Source organism: Propithecus coquereli, unplaced genomic scaffold (assembly GCF_000956105.1).
Source record: "Propithecus coquereli isolate 6110/MARCELLA unplaced genomic scaffold, Pcoq_1.0 Scaffold3, whole genome shotgun sequence".
NCBI classification, from domain to species: Eukaryota; Metazoa; Chordata; class Mammalia; order Primates; family Indriidae; genus Propithecus; species Propithecus coquereli.
Window position 1 is genome coordinate 2,579,715 of NW_012148618.1, and position 20,325 is coordinate 2,600,039.

General features: G+C 39.6%; 2 protein-coding genes across 2 annotated transcripts; both read right to left on the reverse strand.

Annotated features, from left to right (window-relative positions):
- Window positions 1-528: 528 nt before the first annotated feature.
- RNASE6 (ribonuclease, RNase A family, k6) lies at window positions 529-1,547 on the reverse strand. Its single transcript, XM_012649244.1, has 2 exons — window positions 1,385-1,547; window positions 529-986 (listed from the first exon to the last, which is right to left on the reverse strand). The coding sequence occupies exon 2, from the start codon at window positions 979-981 to the stop codon at window positions 529-531; it is 453 nt and encodes a 150-aa protein (XP_012504698.1). The 5' UTR covers window positions 982-986; window positions 1,385-1,547.
- Window positions 1,548-12,791: 11,244 nt separating this feature from the next.
- Window positions 12,792-13,321, reverse strand: LOC105814344 (epididymal secretory protein E3-beta-like). Its single transcript, XM_012649273.1, is given in 2 exon segments — window positions 12,792-12,974; window positions 12,976-13,321. Coding segments are annotated over 2 exon segments (444 nt in total). The 5' UTR covers window positions 13,309-13,321; the 3' UTR covers window positions 12,792-12,863.
- Between the last annotated feature and the right edge of the window lie 7,004 nt (window positions 13,322-20,325).

Sequence of the window (20,325 nt, forward strand, 5' to 3'; positions counted from 1 at the left end):
AGATATCAGTACTACCTCCAAGTAAACAAAGACTATGGTTTTCAGGGAAATATATAAAGTCATGAGCAGAGTTTGAAGGGATGTTCCAAATCCGTGGAAATGGCAGAGGTCCCAGGGAGGCCTTGTAGGGACCTAAGGCCAAAATAGTTCTTTGAAAATTGGTAGGCAGTAATTTAAAAGGGGATCTCAAACACACTCATATTCATTAGAATGCAGCAGGAAGTGGTTTTATTACTGTGAACACAGTGCAATAAAGCTTGGCAAAAGTTGCAAAGTTAGAAATCTGGAGGTCTGAACCCTCCTTTGTCCTCTTCCCCATTGCCTTCCCTCAAAACACACAGAACTCAAAGCAGAAAAGAATCCTATTTCTTTTTGCCCCAACTCTCGTCTGGTATCCTAGGCATTCTCATTCTCATTCTCCCAATACCTACCTTCTTTCTTCTGTGGGAATAAGGAAATTAACAAAAGAAAAAGCAGAAGAAATTGCAAGACAACTTGTGTCAAATAAGAGAAAAAGTAATGGAGACCTTAGACAATACTATCTAAGTGTACGGGAACCAAATGATAGGGAGGGTCGCTCTTCTGCGGGGGGTCACAGGCAACAATGAAGAGTTTGTATTGGACAGCGTCCCTGTAGCGGCACTGAGGATACCTTCCTGAAGTGAGTCTGCAGTCAGTCATGTTGACAGGCTTGGAGCTCTGGTGGCAGTTGTTCCGACCATTTTTGCAGACAATGTTGAGCAAATTACAGACAGCAGCCACGTTCTGGAAAGAGTCGTGCAGAAAGGTATTTTGAGGCTTACAGTGGTGGGTATAATTATTGACGCCACTCATTGCCCTGTTGCATTGGAGAGGATTTGGCTGTAGATGCTGAATTTCAAACCAATGAGCCTTGGTGAGATGCTTAGGCTGAACGCAAATTGGACATACTGGTCCCCACAGTTCCATCAGCAATAGGAGGAGGGGAAAACGCAGCACCATCTTTTCTGTGTAGAAAGAGGGAAGAGAATTATAGTAGAAGAAACAATAAGAGCAAAATTATTAATCATAACTATTTAGATTTTTATTCTGCCTTTTAAGATTTCACAGCCCTTTTTAAAAAATCTTCTTTCTCACATAGAGTCTAAGTGAGAACCTGGTTCTGTGAAGGTTCTATGAAGAAGCTGAATCCCAGTGACAAGAAATACAAGGCAAGCAACAGCAACACTTTTCTTCGATTGGCAGATCCCATTCTCTGTGATCTGTACTCATGCATTTGATGACCCTCGTGTCAGAAACCTGGTTTTTCCCTCTTCTCTCCTCAAATATTTAAGCTCTATCTATTTGATCACTACCTCCCAGCCATCTTCACTGCCCTATTCACCCCAGCCCTGAGGGTCCTTACCTGGTGTCAGTGTTGGGGCTCCCACTGAGAACAGAGGCTGTGGTTAGTTTCAGGCTCAGAGGCTTTTGTGTGCTTTTTTTCCTCCAAGTCGGTCGATGCTGCCTGTGTAGGGCAGGGGAAGAAGTATCCCGACCTCTAGGAAAGAGAACCCTAGGACTTGGCAGACGAACTTCTTGTGCAGAGTATGGATTAGACTCTTAGACTTTTAAAGCTGCTCTTTAGAACAGTATTATTATCATTGCATACACAGGAAGAGTAAGTGCACTTAAAGAAACAGGATGACTCAAAACTCAGAGTTTTGAGGAACTTATCCCTTCCTCATATGGGGTGTGTGCTTCCTTCCTGATCTGAGGCTTCGGTTTTTTTGAAGCTCTGTGATTTCAGTTCCTTAAGAGAGAATACACCACGTAAATCTGTTATAATAGATCTACCAAATACTTGGTAATGTTGTGAGTTTCAACAACAGATGGGAATGAATTATGCATTTATGTGTATGTCTATTGGGCCAGGTAGTGAACTACACAAATTCAGGAGCTCATGATCTAATGAAAGAGACAAGAGACGGTCAAATAAGTAAATAGACAAGTACATTCTATATTAATAAATAGAAATAGCACTTACTGTGTGATGGAAAACACTGCAGGAGACCGTGGGGAAATAGTAAAGGGAAAGGATTATTGGAGGCCACAACACCTGAACTGAATTTTGAGGAATAATTAAAAGTTGAGTGAAGGGAATTGTGAGGGCCTCCCAAAGAGGGAACTGCATATGAAAAGACTCATAAGCATGAAGGAGAAGGGCAAATTAGGGTATTTGCCTCCTGAATCGGTTCTTACCTTTCCTTTGGTGCTGTAATACTCTTAGTCAGAACCTCATTGTCTCATGGAGGGCTCACATAAAAGCCTTCCACATGGAGTCCCTACCTCTAATTTCTTTTCTTTCCAATCCATTCTACATATTATTTTCAGTTTAATCTTCCTTGAACATAGATAAAATAGTACAACACGCTTGCCCCATGCTTTTAATGGCTCAAAATAGCTACAGGATAAACATGATGTCTGCTTATAGCAAGGTTGCAGAATACCAGATTAATATATTATACAAAAGTCAATTGCTTTCTTATATACCCGCAATGAACAATGGAATTTGAAATTAAAAACACAATGCCATTTACATTGCACCAAAGAAAAATGAAATACTTAGGTATAAATTTAACAAATTATATAAAGATTGATATGAGGAAAAGTATAAAACTTTAATGAAAGAAATTGAAGAAGAACTAAATAAATGCCTAGATATTCCACGTACACAGGTAGGAAAATTCAATCTGTTAAGATGTTAGTTCCTCTCCACTTGATCTACAGACGAAGCATAATTCCAATTATTATCCCAGCACATTATTTTGTGGATATTCACAGATTGATTCTGAAGTTTATATAAAGGTAAAAGATCCCGATTAGTCGATACAATGCTGAAAAGGAAGAACAAATTCAGAGAACTGACACTACCCAAATTCAAGATTTACTATAAAGCTACAGTAATTAAGGTGTGTGGTATTGGTGAAAAATAGACAAATAGGTCAATGGAACAGAATAGAAAGCCCAGAAATAGGCCCACACAAATATAGAGAACTGATCTTTGACAAAGGATCGAAGGCAATACAATTGAGGAAAAATAGTGTTTTCAACAAATAGTAGTAGAACTGGACATCCACATCCAAAAAAAAATATTTTTCTAGATCTAGATTGTACACATTTTCGTAGACCTAGACTTTACACCTTTCCGTAGACCTGGACTTTATACCTTTCACAAAAGTTAATTCAAAATGGACCATAGACTTAAATATAAAATGTAAAACTATAAAAATACTGGAAGATAACAGGCAAAATTTAGGCAAACTTGGGTTTGGTAATTTTATTTATTTTATTTTATTTTATTTTTTGAGACAGAGTCTTGCTCTGTTGCCCGGACTAGAGTGCCGTGGCGTCAGCCTAGCTCACAGCAACCTCAGACTCCTGGGCTCAAGACATCCTTTTGCCTCAGCCTCCCAAGTAGCTGGGACTACAGGCATGCGCCACCATGCCTGGCTAATTTTTTCTATATATATATATATATATTTTTAGTTCTCCAGATCATTTCTTTCTATTTTTTAGTAGAGACGGGATCTCGCTCTTACTCAGGCTGGTCTCAAACTCCTGAACTTGAGCGATCCACCCGCCTCGGCCTCCCAGAGTGCTAGGATTACAGGCGTGAGCCACCGCGTCTGGCCCCGGTAATCACTTTTTAGATATACACTACAAGCATAATTCATGGAAGAAAAAAATTGATAAGTTGGACTTTATTAAAATTAAAAACTTCTGCTCTGCAACAGACACTGTTAAGAGAATAAGTCAAGCTGGAGAGTCAGAGAAAATATTTGAAAAGATATATCCGATAAAGGACTGTTATCCAAAATATATGAAGAACTCTTAAAAAACTCAACCATAAGAAAACAAACAACCCAGTTAGAAAATGTGTAAAAGATTTCAATAGTATAGGAGCAAAGAGAATTTTCTCTACTCCTCTGAAGGTTCAAATCTGCTGAAATGAACTGATAATAAACAAATTAACAGGATAAAAGGCATACGAATTTATTAACGTGCGTAAACATGGAAGCCATACAAATTATGAGACTCAAAGAAAGGCTAGATGGCTGGGCATGGTTGCTCATGCCTATAATCTCAGCAATTCAGGAGACTGAGGCAGGAGGATCACTTGAGCCCAGGAGTTTGAGACCAGCCTGGGCAACATAGTGAGACCTCATCTCTAAAAATATTTTTTACAAAATTAGCCAGGCATGATGGCACATGCCCATAGTCCCGACTACTCAAGAGGCTGAGGCAGGAGGATCCCTTGAGCCCAGGAGTTTGAGGCTGCAGTGAGCTGTGATCATGCCACTGCACTCTAGCCTGAACAACAGAGCGATACCCTGTCTCTAAACAATAATAATAAAGAAAGCCAGATGATTGAAGCCCTTATGAAGAGGGGAAAGAGTGGCAGGGGAAGCGCAGGCAATTTTAGAGTTGTAAATGGTTTTTAGGGGAATTGGAATGGGCCCAAAGAGCAGACAGTAGTTTGTAAATGATTCTCTTTGAAAACTGAATGGAAGGGTGACAGATTATGGGAAGACAAAGGGTAGAACTGCACTGTGAACAAAGGTGATCTTATTATGCAGATCAAGTGTCTTAGGTAATCTCATGAAACTGCCCTCAGAAGAACAGATGAAAAGTCTGTCTGGGCATTGTGTGGACTTTTAGTCTCTTCTCTTTTCTGATGGTTAATCTTTCCTGGCTATTTGATGAGATTCCTAGGGAGGAGGGTCTTAAGACAATTGCATTTCTTGGAAGTTTTCCTCAGTCAGATAAGGTAACTCCCAGAGAAAGCCACTCGCTGAGCTTGGAGGTGGGGGGAGGAACAAGAAACTGGAAAGTCCTTGGTTCTGAGGCAGCTTCTAAGAACTTCCAATTTTCTTTAATTCAAAAGTGCTCAACATGCCAAAGCATCATTGTGGTATCACTCTCTGTACCCTAACAACAGACACTTCACCAAAGAAGATACACAGATGGCAAATAAGCATATGAAAAGATGCTCAGCATCGTATTATTGGGAGGAAAATGTTTCCTCTATCATTTTAGGTTTGAATGGTGGTGAGAGAAGAGATTGTGTTACAGAAAGTTCGGCACTTGTCCCCGAGGCTGCATCAGAAGAATGAGGACAAGTGGTTTGAGGAAAAGGAAAGAGAAGTTTATTAATTTGCCAGCAAATGAGGAGGTTGGCAGACTCCCGTCTCAAAGTACCAATGTTCTACTTCTGGGCAGAAACACAGAGCTTTTAAAGGTGCTAATCAACCCTATCTTCAGCTAAGACAATCTTGCGACCTCTGCCCAGGCAATTCCCGTGAGCCATCCCCTGTGGCGCAGTGAACAAAGGACACTCTTCCGCCCCTCCTGATCACTGGCCTGAGACAGGGATGTAGGTTTTAGTCCTCAAAAAGGGTGAGGCGGTTTTGAAGGACAGAAAACATTTTTACACTTTTTCAGGCCATTTTCTCTATTATACTCATGAATTGACTGAAAAAAAAAACAGATTAACAGGAGACAAGACAAAGTTTCTATACATATGCACACAGGAGTAGTACATAAGGAGTAACTCACTGAATAGTCAGAGGTAAAGGTTATATACCAACTTAACAAAAGGGGCTTTTTTTAGGGCTTCTGTGGAAAAGTATGGAAGGTTCTATAGGGCTTTTTGAGGGTAATAGGGATGGGCAGCCTGACTTCCTGGATGGAAATTTCCCTGCATGGGGATTTATGGCAGCAGAGTTCACACTTTGCAATGCGAAAGGGCAGTCTTCTTTCAAACAGGAAAATCCCTTGGAAGGGGGAACAATAGCAACTGAATTTTCAGGAGGCTCTACTTAAGTTTAGATAATATTTCTTTCTGCAGCATTATGTGTTTAGACATTTTCAATTTAAACTCATTTTCATACCACTTTGGTGGGTTGTTAATTCCTTCAATATATCATTAGAGAATTATAAATTAAAACAATGAGATACTGCTACACACTTATTAGAATGACTGAAAAAAAAAAAAACACATCACCAAAGCTGGTGAGGATGCAGAGCAGCAAGAATGCTAATTAACTGCTGTGCAACTCTGTTTCTGGAGGCATATTTTACAGTGATATATTCTGTTCTCCTACAAGAAAGAGTTCGGTTAGCCTAACTTGGATCTCATGACCACCCCTTGGCTCAGTAGAGCAGACTGGGAAACTTCATGGACAGCCCCACCAATACTGTACACAAAACAGGCCCCAAGGGAAATGAATATACAGCTATCTGAAAAAGGAGTGGACACTGGGAAAGCCAAAGTAACAACACTAAGCTATTACACTAATTGTTCTTAAATCCATTTTCCTCCCATACTGTGAAGACTGAGCTCTGACATTTTTTCCTTGCTCAAATTCCTTTCTAAGGGGTGTGGGGAAAGTCATGCTTTATAAGCCATAAAATCTTGTTAAACAGGTCTTTTTGACCCAGCATATTGTGGCTTATTTTCCAACCTGACACTGGTATGGCATCACATGACAGATAACAGAACCCCTTATCGTAACTTAACATTCCTTTCTAGTGACTATGTTTTTAGACAAAGCTTAACTCTTTCAACCAACTGCCAACCAAAGAATCACTAAACCTAGCTATGATTTTGTTAATGGAAAAGAACCGAACTCTGTAAAATAATTTAAAGTGGTTTACTCTGAGCCAATGCGTGCAACCATGGCCCAGGCAGCCACGTCCAAGAAGTCTTGAGCAAATAGTCGAGAGGAGATTGGGTTACTGTTTGGTTTTATACATTTTAGAGAGATAGGAATTTCAGGTAAAATCATAAATCAATACTTGGAAGGTGTTCATTGGTTTGGCCTGAAAAGGCAAGACATCTCAAGTGGGGGCTTACAGGTTATAGGTGGGTTCAAAATTTCTTTGATTTGGAATCTGTTAAAGAAATAAAACTTTGTCTACAGGTTTGGAGGCCAGGCACAGTGGCTCATGCCTGCAATCCCAGCACCTTGGCAGGCAGGCAGGAAGATCACTTGAGGCCAGAAGTTTGAGACGAGCCTGGGAAACATAGCAAGACCCTGTCACTACAAAAAATTTTTAAAAAATTAACTTGACTTGGAGGCATGTGCTTGTAATCCTGGCTAATTGGGAGGCTGAGGCAGAAGTTCAAGCCCAGGAGGCTGCAGTGAGCTATGACTGCATCACTGTACTCCAGTCTGGGTAAGAGAGTGAGCCCCTATCTCTAAAAAAATAAAAAATAAAAATAAAGTCTTGGAATGTTTTAAATTAAAATAAGAAAGTCTGTTAATCAGAAACAAGCCACAATATACCAACTCAAATAATCTGTTAAGCAAATTGATGGAGTTACCGCCCACCTGGGTTCTATTGCCCACTGCACAGAAGGAAGCCAATACACTGAGACAACAGAGGTTGCAGTGGAGAAAGAGTTTAATATCACAGGGTTCTGAGTGAGGAGATGGGAAGGATTTCTCAAATCCACTTCCCCAAGAATTCTGGGACCAGGGTTTTTAAAGGTAATTTGGCAGACAAAGGGCTAGGTAATTGGGTCTGCTAATTGGCTAACGATGAACTCAGAGGGTTGGGAAGCAGAAATTGTCTTCTTGTGCTAAGACAGTTCCTGGGTAGATGATCACAGGACTTCTTGAGTCAGTTCCCATGGATGGCCACTGGTCTGGTTGCTGTCATTGGTCCTCCCAAATGCAGAGTCTGGAAAATATCTCAGAGACTAGGCTTAGGTTTTATAATAGTGATGTTATCTGTGAAGCAATTTGGGAAGTTACACATCTTATGACAGTCAGGGATACATGATTCCTAAGCAGTAGCAACTACAGGAAGGCAAGTGATGAAACAATGGCTGGTTAACTTTCAGCTAGGGCTATACTTCTGTAGAAATCCGACTTCTACCATAATTCTTGCCTTATGGGTCTTACTCTGTTGCCTAGGCTAGAGTTGTAGGCCTAGGCTATAGTGTCATCATAGCTCACTGCAACCTCAAACTCCTGAGCTCAAGCTATCCTCCTACCTCGGTCTCCTGAGTAGCTGGACTACAGGTGCATGCCACTGCACCTGGCTAATTTTTCTATTTTTTTTTTTAAGAGATGGGGGTCTCATTATGTTGCTCAAATTGATCTAGAACTCCTTGCCTCAAGTGGTTCTCCCACCTTGGCCTTGGCCTCTCAAAGTGCTGGGATCATAGGTGTGAGCCACCACGCCCAGTCCCTACATTCCTTTAATACAGGCAGTTTCAATGGCCTGCAGGTGATTTAAGCTTTGCTCTGCATGGCCTTAGCTCCTATTAATAATTTAATACCTTTATTGTCTGAGATATGTTTGATCTCCTGTCCCTTCATGACCAGGAACTCAGTTTTGAGGTTTTTCTGGGATCCCCGTGTTGTCAAAACTGCAAGGGGGGTTTGGTCTAGGTCCAGGTGCTTGTCAAACAAAGATCCAATTATTGAGACAAAAAAGATTACCAAGGAAGAAAGGAATTTTTTTAACATGTAAGATATCTTGTAGAGAGAATAGGAGAAGTTTCCTCAAATCTGTCACCAACTAACAGAGATCATAGGTTTTTAAAGGAAGGGCCACATGCCTTGGGGCAGGTCATGGTGTAACTAACAAGGGGCTACATGCACTGGAGGCAGATTGTGGGGTATGGTGAGTCTTGGCATAAGGAAGTCTGCCCAGGAGCCTTCGGAATCTCAGCTCCTTTGCCTTATAGAAAATCCACCATTTCTGGGAAACAATTCAAAAGGTCAAGTAGTTAAGGGAGAAGATTATTAAAAAACACATAAAGGTTATTGAAATTTGTTCATAGAGCCAGTTACACCCTTTGCCAAGAGGGGGACCATTCAGTTGGTGTGGGGGCTTAGGATTTTATTGAGTTCACAATTTGTAAACTCTCCCTCCTTTTAAATATCTCACCTTTTTGGGCCAAACCATTGTATGCCTCCCATGTATTGATTTATGATTTTGCCTGCAATTCATGGACCCCTGAAATGTATAAAACCAAACTGTAACCCAACTACCTTGGGCACACTTTCTCAGGACCTCTTGAGACTGTGTTTCCCTAGGCCATAGTAACTCATATTGGCTCTAATAAAAACCTCCTTAAATATTTTGGCAGAGTTTGGTTTTTCCATAGGCAACTGTTTTGAACCACTATCTGCCAACCCTTTAATAAAAGCAACTTTTAAAGGGTTTCTTACATGAGGTATTTATGAGAACCTACTATAGGAGACCAGAATATGTCACCTCAAAATATGCTTCTGTGGCATAAAGATTGTTCGGTCCTGGAGCCAAGAGAAAGACACACTAAGCCTCATATGTAGCAAAGTGCTGCTTATTTTGAGCATCTGGGTGCAGATAGGTGGAGGCGAAAAGCGTCCATGAGAGAAAAGGGGAGAGCCTTGAGTTTTATAGAGAATTTCTCCAAGGGGAGTAAATAAGTAGGTCAGAACAGCTGCTTGTAATAAATTCTTTTTCAAACAACCAGCTCCTAGGACCCCTGTCCCAGTTACGTTCATCCTTCAGCTCCAGCCTCTCCTTATCAGGAGAGATAGGGCGGGATAAAATTTGCTCCTATGGGGTGGGGGATAGGAATGCTGGCTGCAGCTGTCTGTTAGACTTACAGTGTCTGGGGACTCTCCAGACTTCTGCGGCTATTGTTTTACAAGCCTAAGTTTCATTAACCAGATTCCATCCTATACATGCTTTTTGGGTTCCCACCTGGAACAAACCTAACAAAGATTATTTTGGACTGCTTATTTTGAGAAAAACAGTATACCCAAGAGAAGCTCTGAAAATAGAGTATAAACTACCTCTTTTTAAGGGAAATTTACATTTATAAAGGAAATCTCCATTTATAAGGATGTGTCCCTCTCTGTATCAGGAAGAGAAGGAAGACTCTAAATCACTGGAGACTCTTATCAATGGAGAAGGTACTAACTTAAATCTGCACAACAAACCTTTCCCTTGTTTACTATACATTTCCTGGTCATCTCCCTATAACTTGCCTCCTATACTCTTCCTCCTTTGTTTAGCCGAAGATGGTATTTAAGCCCAAGTTCTAACCACTTCTTTGAGTTACTCGCTGAGTTTCTCCCATATACATACGAGATGCACACGTTAATAAACTTTTGTTTGTTTTGCTCTTGTTAATCTGACTTTTGTTATGGGGCCTCAGCCAAGAAGCTAAAAGGGTAGAAGGAAAATATTTTTTCCTCCCCTATTTCCTCCCCATTTTTTTTTTTTTTTTGAGACAGAGTCTCACTCTTTTTGCCCGGGCTAGAGTGAGTGCCGTGGCGCCAGCCTAGCTCACAGCAACCTCAAACTCCTGGGCTCAAGCGATCCTCCTGCCTCAGCCTCCTGAGTAGCTGGGACTACAGGCATGCGTCACCATGCCCGGCTAATTTTTTCTGTATATTTTTAGTTGTCCGATTAATTTCTTTCTATTTTTAGTAGAGACGGGGTCTCGCTCTTGCTCAGGCTGGTCTCGAACTCCTGAGCTCAAACAATCCGCCTGCCTTGGCCTCCCAGAGTGCTAGGATTACAGGCGTGAGCCACTGCGCCCGGCCCCCTATACTACATTTTGAAGAACATTTATCAAGTGAAAAAAATAATCAGTATTTTTTTCCATATGTAAATTGATCAGTGATGATGAACTACTGGTTTAATATCAGTCTCTTGTGAGTTTGGTTGGTATACATGTCTGCTCAAGCCCAGATGCACTCGAAAATTGCAAAGCTGAGCAACTGCCCTTAGAACATAATGGCCAATCTAGATACACTGGCTACTTATTGATACTAGAGTTCTAGGAAGGTGTGCAGTCACCTAATTAAAAATGTTGATACTTTGGTCTTTTCTCTAATTGTTTCAAAGCCAGAGTCATTCAACATTACAGGATGCTGAAGAACACAAGGTACTTAATGTTTGGTATTTTTCCTCTCCATAACTGCCCCAGGCAAAATTATATGAGGCAAATATTTCTTGTACTCTGTGTCTCTTCCCCACATTTAGCAAACAGAATTTCTTGTGGACTCTACCTGCTTGTGAACCCAATATTTATTTCTCCCATTTACTTCCTCTTCCCTCCAGCAGAATTTAAATCTTAAGCCGCATTATTGAGGAATATTGCATTTTAAAGTCTTCCAACCCAATTTCTATTTCTCTGCCAAGTAAAAATAATTATTATCAGATAAAATCACTTGTGCTAATATCTTCTACTTGATGTGTAGGAAAGTGTAATGCCTTTGCCAAAGGGCTTTGTGTATAAAAGAAGAAAAGAAAAAAAAAAAGGAAGTGTGATGCCTTAACCCATTTAAAATGCATTGGTCTTCTTAGAAGAATTGAGTCTACTAGGGACATCTGGAGGTCTGTGGTTGATGAAGAAGGGAGTCCTTTTGGTCCTGGGCATATACAGCTTCCACATAGATGACAGCCTACTGTATTTTTATATTAGAAGTCCCCATGTCTAGAGACAGGGAGAGCAGAGGATTGATGGTCATTTGTCATCCTTGTTTTCTCAAAGTCAAAATTAAAGTACCAAGCCAAATGAGAGAGGAAAAGAACCAGCGTTCATGGAGCACTTACTATGAGCCGGGAACCATGCTACATGTTTTACATCTCGTCAGTTTGCCCATGCCCCCAAATCTGGGTGGAACTAAGCATGTCACCAGTGTGAAAATAATTCAAAATCTAAGCTGTTGGAACTCTATTATTTTGAACCTTAAAGGAATGTGGTTATGGGGCCCAAGTCACATGATAGGCACCTGTAACCAAATCAGCTGTAAAGGATGTTTCTCCTATTATAGAGTAAGCCTTCTTTCTTAGCTGCATTGTTTTGTAAAATGTTGTAAAGGAGTCAAGGGGAAGACCCCTTTCCTCCCCACTGTTGATCTTCATTGTAGATTAACCTCCCTTTTCCCTTTCTCACATAAAGATTTCATGGCTATCACATTGTCTTAAGATGGGATGTTAAATACTCTCTGTTAAATTGGAAAGGAAATGAAACCCAACTATAAAGAAAAGAAAATAATCTGTAAGGGGTTGGGAGGGGGGAGCAAACCATAACTAATATGTTGTAACTCTTAAACTAGGCTTGCATAGAAAATGTTGTAATCCTGTAAATTTATTTGTCTTTTTCCTATATAAGCAAGAACTTAACTTTTAACTTTGGAGCACTGATCCCATTTCTCTGAAGTCTGTGTGTTAAGGAATGGCCATTCTCAGTTTTCACTTGAATAAACTCTTTAAAACTGAACATTTTGATTATTTCAAGTTGACACCACAATCAATGCCCAGGTCAAACCTTGTCTCCAGCCTAACACATAAACATTTATACCCTCATCATACACATAATCATATCACATACATTAGACACACACCCAAAATGTACCTTAAACTCTATGCATAGCATGAATCACATCCAAGCATAATTGATATTATGCACACCCATACCAATCACACAATATATACTCTGCACACATAACATACAGAAATATCACACGCATTGGAATAATACAATTTATTTAGGGACGGGAAAATCATTCAGCTTGAGTAGGTATAAGAAGAGTCAGTATCAAGAAATTCTTGAGTTAGCCAAGAAGAGATGTCATATGAGCTGAATCTTGAAAAAAAGTAGGAGTAAATTAGGTAAATGAGGACAGAAGTATATTCTAGGCAGAGAAACTACATAGGCAAAGTTACGGTAGCAAGAAACCATGTGATATATAACTCTAAATAGTTGGAAAACATTGACATAAATGCAAAGTGGGGAATGGCAGGGGCTATTGATGTAGGCAGAGACCACCACTTGGGAAGTACTGAGTATACTACCAAAGCCAGGGATGTGAATAGACCTTCTAGTCGTTGATAGGTTGTACCATCTTCAGGTCCTCTATGCTATCAGCATAACCATCCATGCCACAATGGAATTCAATGTAATTGAAGCTTCTGCTCTCTGTGTAGCCATTTGTTGTCATTCTCCTGGTGACACTTGAGTACTTTGAGGGCATTCTGGACCCATACGTATGTATTTCTGTAGCGGCCCTTCCAGTTGCCATTATTGCATATATGCTCAATTTGGTACCATGAGATATAGATGAACACATGAGAGCTCTTGTCTTTCAGAGCTTCTTGCTCCCTCATGAGGACATTACATTTGTACTCACTGAATTCTCGGCTTGGACTTATGTGGTGCTGTTTCATGAATTCTCTCCAGGAAACATCCTTTCTGTGTACAAGCAGCCTGCACAGGATGCAAAGCAGGGCCAAGAGAATGCCCCAGATCTTTAAAGAGGATGCCATCTCAGTCACCGGGGCCACCTATGTGTCCACAGGGAAGAGAGAGAAACGCATTATCCAGATACTTCCCAGAGAGCTGAGCTCTACCATAAAATTTCTTTCCCTGCCAATGCAGGCACTTGGGTGCAATTTTACTATTAATATTTGGTTCCCATATTAGAAGATGATAACTCTGATTAGATAATAAAGTTTCTAAGAACTAAAAATATGCTTCAGCCTGAGTGAGTAAAACACAAAATTGGAAGAAATAGATGAAGTTTATTTTGAAAATTCCAAACATCTCCTGTCTTCCCTCTCTTCTACCCGTCCTGAGAAGCCAATCACCCTTTATCTAGCTCCTTTTTGTTAAATCAGCTCTCAGGAAATCGTGTGTTCAGCAGAGAACGGTATTTAAAGCTTTACGTCTGGGAGGTGGAAAGGGTTGTCATCTTTTAAGATAATATAAAAGATGAGTAACGACTTTGGAGGTATTTCCTGGACAGGAAGGTATTTGTTCCTTGAAATTACATCCCTGCAATTACACTGATCTGCAGAATGATGCTTCACCAACCTTGATTACCTTACAACACTTCCCCAAAGCCTGAGCGAAACACTACTAACTACCTACAGCCCTTCTTAGGGGCCATTTCCCTAATTATTATTACAAATAATCCTGAATTGTCAGAGCTGCTTGTTGAGAATGCCTTCATAAAGGAGCCCCGGTTTTGAAATAGTTATCTAATCAATCAAGTACCAAAACTAAAACTGTCCTCACAGGGACTATTCTCATTACAGCATAGGGTATAAAGTTATTTTAAGAAGTTTCCCCTTGAAACCAGCCCTCTGTCCTCACTTACTATGAGGAGTATACCTGGCCCTACTGACCCTCTAACCTGATTCACAACTCTGAGCATCAGTGCCCTCAAACAGGCCTAGTAATAGCTCCCGCACAGACCTGTGAGAGCATAATGAGATACATGCACCTGAGAGCACTTCTAAGGATATCAAATGCCTACACCAGACACAGAACAAGCGGTAGGTACTTTCTCATTTGTGGAACCCTGTCCTGGTCATAAAGGCCTAACCAGGATGAGAAGACCAGGATTCAGGCTGCTTTAATATGCTTGAGAAGACTGGGGGTAGAGGGAGGGAGAGGCAAGGAAAAGGTTATATCAATGGAATCAATTAATTTTCCATTCTTTATATCTAAAAGTTCAGTCGACCTCCTGCTAGTGTTCCTGAGCCTTTCCCCCAAGCATCCTCAGCATGAACCCTTCTTACCCTGTTCAATTCAGCATTTGGGTCACTGGCTGTTAGGTGGAATCGGCATGTGGATCTGAAAAGCAGAGTCTGCGTCCTCTTCCTTTACTGAGAGACCAGAAGTCTGCAGCAGTGGAGAAAGGAATAGCAGTGGGAGGTGCAGTGCTCTGGCTGATTGGTACTGGAGGGGGGAGTGGGGAACAAACAGCCTTATTATATGAACCTGTTCCTATATCTTCTCATCTAGAACACTTGAATTCACTCAGACGGTAGCCCTCGAGCAAAAGTTACAAACATCAAAGACTGACTCTGGGCATAAAAAAATTGCAAGGTCCTAGAGTGAGGCGACTCCAGAAAGGGATTATCTGGAGCTAAACTCATTTTCTGAAAAACTGGGGAAGTCCCTGGATGGCTAGGCTATGCTCTATAGGAATTTCAGTGAGGAAAACCACCTTTAAAGTTGTGAACTGTGGACCTTCATTGAGAAGTGAAAGAGTATCTAGTGAAACCCGGCAGCCGGATAGGCATTACTGATTAGGTAACTGGTATCTGAAGTTTCTTTAGGCAGTTATTAACTGTAACCTTTAGCTATTTGCTTAAACTATACTGATTACTCTTAAAATGTCATGTAGCCTAACTATAGTTTCCACAATGTTCCTATAGAAAACACCTCACTCTGACGTATGGAAGATATTAGCTAAGTTGTTTTCAGGAATTCAAGACTCAGTCCTGAACTCCACCCAAACTGGTTGAGACCACTGACCCTTCAGCTGAGTTTGTAAGAGTGTCTGATGGGTAACTTTTGACTTCACAGCTCAAATTTCCACTGCATGTTTCATTCTGACGCACCCCAAATTGACACATGTAATTGGTACTGGTTCAGTAACACTAGTCAAAGGTGCAATTTATGGATAAAGTAAGATACTTGAATGTGTTTTCTATCAACACCTTCAATGGCTGCTCCTTGCTAAGCCACCTTGCTTGAGTTTCTCACTGGGCCACCTCGTTATTAGAATGTCAGAATGTTCCGATTATATCTAGGACTTATCTTCAAATCCCAGCTCATGTCAAGCAATCCTTGAATAATGGAGAATCAGGTGCAGTCAGACTGGATGGGGGTGTTGTCTCAGAGAACATTCTGTACATCCTTTCACTCACTAGTTCTTTTGGTGGCAGGGGAGAGCAAAAAGGGAAGAATTCTGGGCATCTGGATTTGAATGACTTGAGAGGTGGTTCCGAGGAATAATAAGCTGGCTGTCTTGTGCCTGTACATCCAGAGCTCTTTCTAACAAGTTTGTATCATCTACTGAAGACTTGAATTCAAGCAGTGACTCAATGAATTTAGAGAGAAGTGGGAGGGAGAAGCCACCTGAGCTAATGTGTGAAGAAGAAAGGGATCTATAGTTTTTCAAGGCATCATCTTTTATGGTATATAATAGGACAGCAATGAGTGATTTTGAGAATTTTAGGAAGCAATGCATGTGAAAGTAATTTTTAAACAATAAAATGTTATGCTAGTATCTATTGTTGAAAATATTATTATAGGGTTGTTCTCCTTCAGCCATTTCCAATGTGAACTAGTTAATCTAGTGTTCTCAAATAAGTAATATTCCATTTTCAGTGTGGAAAAGAATTTATTGGGACTCTTAGCATACATCCGGAACCCTACTATGAGCTAAGCCAAAAGTCCTAAGGCCTTTTAGATATAAAGCCAGTTAGGAAGCAGCCTAAATTAAATTGTGGGGAATGGTATCCTCTTATATCTGCAGAAATTAGCAACTACCAAAGCATCCCAGGAAGGTAAGTTAACCATTATTTCGAGGAACTGATAGTGGCTCTACTTCCTACTTCCTAGAGCTCTTTCTATCAGCTCCTGTAACAAAAGCTTCTTGGGTAGTGACTTTTGATTTGAGTTCTCAAAGAGATATTACCCTTTGAATGTAAATTTTACATCACTTGTTAATAATATTCTTTTTTAAAACAGTTTCTTTGATTTTAACTCTTTTCCGTTAATTCTTTGATATTTCCTTTTGTTAGCCACTATTCAATTCTCAAATTTTTTTTTCAGACAATTGTTTCTCAAAATCATAATAGTGACTCAGATTTCCTCATGCAGATGATGACAATGTTTCAGGGTATCTTAACCTGTGATCCATGGGCTTCTGAGGGCTCCATCAATGGAATTCACAGGATCCATGAACTGATGTGGTGAAAAAATTGCATCTTTATTTTCACTAACCCACAACTGAAATTAAGCAATTCCTTCACTTATAAATGTAGAAAAAAATAGAAATCAAGGATATTTTTATATCAGTTTATATTCATTGCAAATATCCCAAAATATTATATTATTTTACATTGATCACAATTTCAAAATTATAATAGTAATTAAACCCAAATTCAGATCTGATTCTTTGATGCATTAATAAACACAGATATTACTATATCACAAACTTTAAATGTTTGAAACTTGATTTCCTTTGTAATCCAAAGTATCTTATTTTGTGCATTTCATAATATTTTTCTGAGAACAATTATTATTTTTCTTGTAGGGGCCAAGGCACTTGGCCTTCGGAAGATTCATTGAAAATCTGACATGGGTCGGGTGTGGTGGCTCACGCCTGTAATCCTAGCATTCTAGGAGGCCGAGGCAGGCGGATTGTTTGAGCTCAGGAGTTCAAGACCAGCTTGAGTAAGAGCAAGACCCTGTCTCTACTAAAAATAGAAATAAATTAGCTGAACAACTCAAAATATACAGAAAAAATTAGCCGGGCATGGTGGCGCATGCCTGTAGTCCCAGCTGCTCGGGAGGCTGAGGCGGAAGGATCGCTTGATCCCAGGTGTCTGAGGTTGCTGTGAGCTAGGCTGACACCAGGGCGCTCTAGCCTGGGTGACAGAGCGAGACTCGGTCTGAAAAAAAAAAAAGAAAAGAAAAGAAAATCTGATATGAAGCATAATGATTAACAGGAGCAAAGGCATACATAATTTTGTTTTTAAACACGCATACACAGGATCCTTCAAAATGAAGACCCAACCTCCCAGTGAAGTACAGAAGCTTATATAACCATCTTGAGATTACAGAAAAAATAGGAGTTCAGAGCATGGCCAAAGCCAGATTATGGTGGTAAATCAGATTTTAGTGGCAAGACAACTTATGGTAGGGGTATAAGAGGAAGCTTGGCTAACAAAGGTGGTCTTGTTATATAGATAAAACCTTACAGATAGCAGCCCCCGGAGAGGATAGATGGTGAATGTTTCTTTCAGACCTTTAAAAGTATCAGACTCTCAGTTAATCTTTCCTAGATCTGGACAAGGGAAAGCCTGGCTGCATCAATGCAGATTCTCTAGATGCAAATTTCCCCCACGAAAGACAGCTTTGCAGAGCCACTTCAAAATATGTCAAAGAAATATATTTTAGGGTAAAATATTTTGATTTCCTTTCATTCACTTTTTCTCAGTTGTTATTATTGTTCTCAATTATTCTTTTGCTTTACCAGAATGTCAAAGGGGTATGAAGCCATGCTTTAGAAAATAAATAAAAGGCCGTAAGGTGGGAACTGTGGTAGGGGCCTAAATTCTGCAAAGGTATAGGCATAGTTAAAAAAAAAAAAAAACCATACATATATATATAAAATAATCTCCAGCCATTGTTCCCTAGCTTGCTTTCCTATAATTGCTTACTACTCAGGAGTCACATAGCTGATGGTCATAAAGGTTCTTAGCTTTCTTCATTGCTCCCATAGACAACATCAGCCTTGTGAAACCTAAGGCTGGTCTTTGAAATATCTTCCAGACCCTGTATTCCAGTGGAATGGCTGACCCACCCAGACCAGTGGCCCATACCAAGGAACTGACTCAACTGGTCTTAAAAACCTCTACCTGGGAACTGACTCAGTGCAAGAAGATGATTTGTGCTTCCCAACCCTATGAGTTCATCTCCAGCCAATCAGCAGACACAATCCTTAGCCCTTTGCCCACCAAACTATCTTTAAAAACCCTGGCCCAAAAATTCTTGGGGAGATGGATTTGAGAAATTCCTCCCATCTCCTCACCTGGCACCCTGTGATAGTGTACATTTTATCTGCTGTAACCCCTGCTGTCTCAGTGTATTGGCTTCCTCTTGAGAAGCAGGCAGTGAATCTGATTGGGCTGTAACAGGTGCATGACACACAAAAAAATCTTTTTTCTTTTTAACTTTTTCTTACCAAAAATATATTTTCTTTTTTTTGACAGAGTCTCACTCTCTTGCCTGGGCTAGAGTGCTGTGGGTCAGCCTAGCTCACAGCAACCTCAAACTCCTGGGCTCAAGTGATCCTCCTATCTCAGCCTCCCCGGTAGCTGGGACTACAGGCACGCACCACCATGCCCAGCTAATTTTTTCTATTTTTAGTTGTTTGGCCAATTTCTTTCTTTCTATTTTTAGTAGAGATGGGGTCTTGCTCTTGCTCAGGCTGGTCTCAAACTCCTGAGCTCAAACAATCCTCCCACCTCAGCCTCCCAGAGTGCTAGGATTATAGGCGTAAGCCACCACGCCTGGCCCAAAAATATATTTTCATATGTATAACTTTCTTCATATCTGTCCTATTTACTTGTTCCTTTTATCTTGTTTTATTTCCTTTCTAATCCATATTTTGAAGTAACCTTTAGTTAACTCTGGAATTAGACAAAATTATTTTTTTCTTAGTAATAACACATTACTATGCTTTTTTAAAAAAATTGAACACACATTTTATTATTTCGTTTGGCACATTTTATATATGGAATTATTTATATTAATTAGAATTTTGGTAGAAACCTAGAAAGTAAGAAATCTTGAATTGTCTGTGACATATCAGTATTTTATAGATGAGAATCATTTTATTATTTTTAGAAACATGTTTCCCTATAACATAATATTTTTATTAAGTGGAAACAACCCAGACATTTAAAGAGTATCTACTATTTAATTTCATATAACTTCAAGATTTCAAATTACATGAAAATTTTATTCACAAGCATTTATGCATTTACATTCACCTAATTTATTTATTTTAGCAATTTGCCTAGATTACTTATGAAAACTGAGATATTAGACATTAGCCATCATTTTAAGTTATTTTCTTATTAACCATTTTTATAGCCTGTGAATATCAGATACTCATCTGAGTAGGAAACTTAAACACATGGGTATTTTTGCTGATAACTCAGAAGATTCAGCTGTTTTCCTTGAACCAAAAATATTAAATTAATCTTATCTATCAAAAATCACACAAAGATCATTTTGTTTCTGGCTGGGTTTATAATTTTATAACCTTTGACACTTTAAAATATCTAGCAAAGACAAATATAAAACTAACCAGTAAACCCAGGCAAAATTGTATGTTGACAATTTTGAAGACATTTTTATTTATACTTTACCAATAATTTTTTAAATTAACTTATTTACAAACATTAATAAATTCAAGGAAACTTGAAAAACATTTAGGCTTATTTATTTAATTTGTGAGTGTTCATTTATAAGTCAACTTTGTATGATTTAGATACAACATATAACATAATACATGTACATACACAAAACACATTGAGACACATACATACACACAGATTAAGATCCAATAGTTTTTACCTTGTAACTCCAGCCATGAGATAGCTAGAGATAGTATGAAGTCACCAGTTTGCAAAAGACACTGGATTCAAATTATTTCCAACAAAATTGGAACTTGTTCACATGACTAAACTTTATTTGCCCCCATAGGTAATGTAATGAAGGATGTGAACCAAAATTTTCAGTAAAGCAGTATC